This window comes from Rhincodon typus, chromosome 10 (genome assembly GCF_021869965.1).
Source record: "Rhincodon typus isolate 14 chromosome 10, sRhiTyp1.1, whole genome shotgun sequence".
Classification (NCBI taxonomy): Eukaryota; Metazoa; Chordata; class Chondrichthyes; order Orectolobiformes; family Rhincodontidae; genus Rhincodon; species Rhincodon typus.
In genome coordinates, this window is record NC_063341.1 from 51,269,926 (window position 1) to 51,275,888 (window position 5,963).

The 5,963-nt window shown below is 44.5% G+C and overlaps 1 protein-coding gene across 3 annotated transcripts in view; it reads left to right on the forward strand.

Moving 5' to 3' along the window:
• The window catches only part of klf17 (Kruppel-like factor 17), a 5,142-nt gene extending 197 nt beyond the window's left edge, over positions 1 to 4,945 (forward strand). Inside the window, exons 1-3 of one of the 3 annotated variants that reach the window (XM_048602173.1) lie at positions 1 to 342; positions 2,262 to 3,294; positions 3,796 to 4,945. The exon at positions 1 to 342 is cut by the window's left edge and continues 197 nt beyond it. In XM_048602173.1, coding sequence (XP_048458130.1) covers positions 328 to 342; positions 2,262 to 3,294; positions 3,796 to 3,971 — 1,224 coding nt within the window. In that variant the 5' untranslated portion in view covers positions 1 to 327 and the 3' untranslated portion in view covers positions 3,972 to 4,945. Of the gene's footprint in view, positions 343 to 1,039; positions 1,350 to 2,258; positions 3,295 to 3,795 lie in introns of those variants that run through there. The other 2 variants (XM_020530255.2, XM_020530263.2) reach the window with 2 other exon arrangements.
• Positions 4,946 to 5,963: the final 1,018 nt, after the last annotated feature.

The following is a 5,963-nucleotide window of genomic DNA, read 5'->3' on the forward strand; positions in this document are numbered from 1 at the left end:
TACAGGTGAGTGTGTGTGTGAATGTGTAGGGGAGAATGTTACAGGTGAGTGTGTGTGTGAAGTGTAGGGGAGAATGTTACAGGTGCGTGTGTGTGTGTGTGTGTGAATCCGTAGAGGAATGCGTTCCACAGCAGGGTAACACCTTTCTGACTCAATTGAAATCAGCCCGACCGTAAAAGCTAAAGAAACAAAAACTGAAGTTGCTGGAAAAGCTCGGCAGGTCTGGAATCATCTGTGGAGAGAAGTCAGAGTTAACGTTTCGGGTCCGGCTTCCTCAGAAGCTAAGGACTTGGTTTGGTAAATTGCATATGACCTGTTCCGACGCGAATGCAGATGTTTCAGGTACAGCATTGTTTTTAAAAAGTTATACATTGCCACTCATTTGACTGTCTGCGCCTGGCTGGCGGGGAGAGGAGTTAAAATATAACAAAAACAAAAGCTTGAATCGCAAAGCTAACGTTACATAACTAAATGCACTGGCGTTTGCAGCAAGATACATGGTTTCTGAAATCTGTGTGTGATGATGTAAATGTCAATCTATTCGAAAAGTATATCAGGAAAAGTTCTCGGAACTTCAGCTGCAGACCATAAACCGAAGCTGCCTGCAGTGGAGACTTGAATGGTGTATGTAGCCTGTGTTTGGCGGTGGTGGAGTGTTCCAGCGATTACAACGACCCTGGACAAGGCACCAGCACTTCTGGGTGGACTCACTCTCCGCTCCCCCAAAGCCCCTTTTATACCAACACTAAATTTAGATCACGTCAGTGCGCCACCGCTTGCCTTCTCTTTCTGTGACATTAGCGACACCATTGGACAAAGTTATAGGTTTTTCAAAACAAAAAGCCTAAACTCTTCCTGCACCAATGACAGGCTTCAGGGAATGAGCAGCCAATCGTGACTCTCCTGCTCCACCCACTATATCAGATGCTGCATATTCATGAAACAGAATTCCTCCAATTGGATGGCTGAGGCTTTTTTTTATTGGAGCTGGCCGCTGGGGGTTGGATAGTTCCTGATATGCTATTCATCACCCTTATTAATATTGATCAGCTTCACGGCCAATCAGGTGGAGGATTGAGTATTAACAAGTCCCACTCCCAGAGTTAGGCAAACAGTTGTGAACTGATTATTCGAGACAGAAACTTCTTTTCACACATTCCACAAGCTGAAGCAGCTTTACCCGCTGGAACTAAAAACCACAATCTGGTTTACTTCTACTTGCCCCCTTGTTGTGAAGGTATTCTTCAGTCAAGGAGGTAGCAATGGCCCTGGCAGACACCATGCTTCCTTCATTTGCTACTTTTGCCAGTCATGAAACATTGGTGCAAAAACAAACTGAGATCATCAATGTAAGTGATTCAAATCTGACGCCTTATTTGTCTCTGTGTAACGATAGTTTTACGTTCCTCTGGTGCGTCTTAGCTTTATTTTAGCTGCATCTCGTTTCCGAAACTGTGTTTATTCCACCGGTTGCGTTAGTTACATTCTGTGCTAAAATGGGGCTGCTTTAATCGCTAACATTTTGTACAAGCTGCTAACCTGTCAACTTATACCAACTTGTAGTTCATGCACAGCCGTGTTGCAATAAAGTTACAGCTAAGTTAAATATCACTGCTGTGGACAGTTTTATAGATCATTAGTGGGAGATCTTTCACGATCAAAGCAGTGTGGACCTGTCTGTAACTTTTAAATGCGTTGTAATCTTTACAGTTTTAATCTTAGGCTCACACACAGCTGTCGTTGTAAATTCTTAGTTAAGTCGGTAGCATCTCCCACTGTCAGTAATGAGTTGTTGGAAAGCAAGTTCTGAAATCCACGTTTAAAAACTAAACTTTGAGGGTGACTGATATGGAGTAGGATTTCAGAAAGAACCGTATAGTGACACGGTGCTAAAAACAGTCAGTAATGAATTTAAACGTGAACGAACCATTTTCGTCCTCAATCTCTGCTGGATATATCCGTGTGTTAAAGTGAATTAACATAAGGAATGTCGTAGATCAAGTGGGAGGAGGAGGATGAATCAGGTGAGCTGTGACAGTCGTGTATCTCCAGCCCCTGTCAATTGACTATACAAATAAAACGGCACTTTGAAGAGGTGCAAACTGGTTGGGCGGGTTTTGGTAAGCTGGTGCATCAAATGACTCCACATTGGTTGGAAGAGGGGCTCCCTTACAGCACAGCCGTGCGTTTTGTGTGTGTATGTGTGTGTGTGTGAACACCTCACTAATCCTCTCACTGTGCTCTCGCTTTGCTTCCAGCAGAGGTGGAAGGTTGACGACTCCGTCTCCAAGTGTGGCTACCAGATAAGACCTGTCAACAGCGCTGCCTTTAACTCGCTCGAAGCCCCTTCTGTCAAAAAGGAAGACGACGAGCTGGGAAAGTTCGTGGACTTGGACTTTATTCTGTCCAATACGATGGGTTCGGAGGCCAGGAGCGCAGGGGGGCACCATTCCACATACCCTCTCCCGGAAACCCCGGAGAGCTGCAGCACTGTGTATGACAGCGACGGGCCGTACCCTCCGTCCGCTAACTACGGCAGCCAGAACTTTGCGGGCAGCCCTAACCAAAGCTTGGTGGCCGAGCTACTCACCCCGGACCTGCCCAGCAGCTTCCCTGGTGCCTGTGAGCTCGGCCAGGACTTCAGCATCAAAGCTGCCATGGAGAGCACGGAGTACACGGAGCTGAGATCGCCCAGCATGGGACACTCCCTCCCCAGAGCCCTGCCAATGGATCATGTTCAGCATATGGCACCGAAAATCAAGAGGGAACCTCAGTCCGGCCAGTCCTGTATGTTGGCCGCCTCTCCATCGGAATGCATGGGTCCAATGATGGAGCAGAAACCCAGCCTGACTGCAACACGCCACCAGCCGATGACCCGCCACGCCTTCGGGCATCAGCGGGTGGTATCGGGTCAAATGATGCCCAGCAAGGACTGCCAGGCAGCGCCGGACCTGCATCGCCGCCCGCACCTCTCAGTAGCCCAGCATTACCAGCTCGCCTACCCGCAACCCCACTATGGCCAACACAGCCAGGGTCACTTCCACGGACAGTTCAATGTCTACCGAGACCCCCTGAAGGGACACCCGGGTATGCACGGGATGATGCTGACTCCTCCGTCGTCCCCTCTCCTCGACTTCTTCCCCGCCGTGGGTGCCCCCGATGACAGCAAACCCAAGAGAGGCCGCCGTTCCTGGGCCAGGAAACGAACGGCCACCCACAACTGCGAGTTTCCCGGCTGCGGCAAAATGTACACCAAGAGCTCCCATCTGAAGGCACACATGAGGACTCACACAGGTAAGCAGCTTTCTAACTGCATCCACCTCTCCCCAATCCGGCCTCCTAGAAAGATCACGGCTTAGTTGCAATGTAACTGCTATAACAAAATAAAATCAGATCGGAGGCTTTTTTTTGAGATAACTTATTATTTTAAAAGTTTCGTCTACTTAAGTCATGCATGCACAGTGGAGTGTTATCAGACCAAGAGGGTTGTCCTCTCTTATAGAGAATGATATCGAACAAGGGCTAACAAAAATATTAAAGGACCGCAAATGCTGGAAACAAGAAACATAAACAGAAATGCGTTGTGCTGTGGTAAAAAAATAAGGTGGGGAAATGTATTGACTGGGCGGAGACAAAAAGTGACACATTACCTGACGAAGGAATTGAACTGAAACTTGGCAGAACATGTACATATGTCTTAAAAAAAATAAACATGCCGTCGGCGTTTTGAAGCTGTTCTCCCCCCACCCAACTAACTTCCTTGCTTTATTCCCCACCCCCTCTCTGTGTTTCCAGGTGAAAAGCCTTATCATTGCAACTGGGAAGGCTGTGGCTGGAAATTCGCCCGATCCGACGAATTAACTCGCCATTATCGCAAACACACCGGTCACCGACCCTTCCAGTGCCATCTCTGTGAGAGGGCGTTCTCCAGGTCTGACCACCTCGCCTTACACATGAAGCGCCACATGTAAACCGCGAGGACCGAACTCGGGCGCAATATTTATACAGATCAAATTATTTACAATTTTTTTTCATACTGGGTAATGACTAATTTATGTATATAAAGGATCGTTTTAAAAGAAAAAAAAGCACTAAATTATTACTCAGTATTTAAAGAGAGAGAGAGAAACTCACCCTGCTATGTCTTCCAGAGAAGAAAAAGTATTACAACTGAAGACGAGAAACTCAGCTGGAGGGGAATGGGTGGGGGAGCCTTTATGCAGAAGAAACAGGGCCGGACCCAGTTGTACATTAAATGTATATATAGCATATATTGTTTTGTTTAAAGCTGAATTCGCAAGAAGAACTACATAAAACAAAGTTATACTTAAAATCCAACCTGTAATGTTGCAAAATCGCTTGTACAGGAGCTTATTTGCTTTAGGAACGCTCACTTAACAGGAGACAAGCTAAATGAAAACACACCTGTTTGTTTGGAAGTGGAGGGCGTTGGTTTTAACTGGCACTAAGGTTTTCATAACAAAACAGACCAGGTACTGCCTTGGATGAAGTTGTTAACCTCTTTTTCTTCCTATCTTATTTGTGTTTGTTTAGTTTGCATTGTACAAAGAGAACGCAGCAGCTCTTTTTTTAAAAAGATATACTTGAAAAATTTTCTATTGTAAATATAGTCAGAAAAAAATGTTCTCAAAAAGTAACTCACTTCATTGTCTCGACATAAACTGAAGAGAACATGTTCTATGCAGATGGTGTTGAAAGAAGAGTTCAGAAGTGCAATATTATTTTTGTTTCCTTTCTAATCGGGGTTCTATTGTTGACACCGAATTATCTAAACACTGGAACTAACTGCTGTTTTATTGATGGAAGGTTTTCGGTGAGCTAATGGCAGTGTTTAAGACATCATCACCCAAAACCTCCAATGCATTCATTGTATTCGTGTTTTGATTTTATACATATATATATAATGAATAAAGTGTAAAACACATTTGTTATGCGTTTTTGTTTTTCGCATAAGTATAGGTTGTTTTGACGAAGGAAGCAAGTTTCACAAAGGTTCGATCTTTCTGGGGTTCCCTTACAATCTCTTGCATTTTATTCCAGCCTGATAGCAATACAAATGACTCCTGCCACTGCTAGCTCCCAAGATATTAAAGGATGCGGACTGTTTTTGGAAACATTTCGAACAAAAGACAAACTTAAGCGCACACTTACGAATTGAATTAACTGTCTCTGTCAAACCACCAAAAATTTCTGACCACTGCGAATTTCAGTGACTCCTAGCCGCACTACTTGTCCCGAATTGACCATGATCTATGTGGAAATCAACACGGTTGGGCGCTCAATATTTTGAGGGAATAATACTGTCATAATATCGCCGATTTCAAATATGCTACCTAGAAGTGATTTACATGCATTCCTTCCCAGCCTTTAATCGGATTAATTTAATTGGTTCGTTAGGAGGTGTAAGAGGCAGACAGAAATGCTTTAAATTAGAAATGACACTCTTTGCTAGGGCCATAATGCTGTTCCAAATCCGTTTTTGGTTTTCGCTTCAGCGGTAATTGTTTCTCAGAAGAGGCTAGACAGGGATTTATGTCTCAATATCCTGTTTGAGGTTTATGGAGAAATAAAACTGATGCGCCTCTGACCTTGAGTGCAATGGACCTGAACAGTTTTCCAATAAACCTTGCTCACAAAAGTAGATGTATACCTGCAATGAATAAAGAAGTATGGCGAGACAGCGAGTGAACACACCAGTGTCTTTGGCTGAAAATTCCTCCCATTGAATGCAGTGCAGATTGATGGGGTGAATATCTTTGACTTCTGGCGGAAATAATCTCGTGGAGTATCTGCTTTTGGGCAGACTTAGCTCGGGTGAAGCTCAACAGTTAGACAACACCGTCTACAAATAATTCAACGATTAAATGCCTTTAAACTGCCAGTATAATTCAGATATCCTGTGAAACATTGTGTGGTATTTAATAAATCTGTTCTGGACTAAC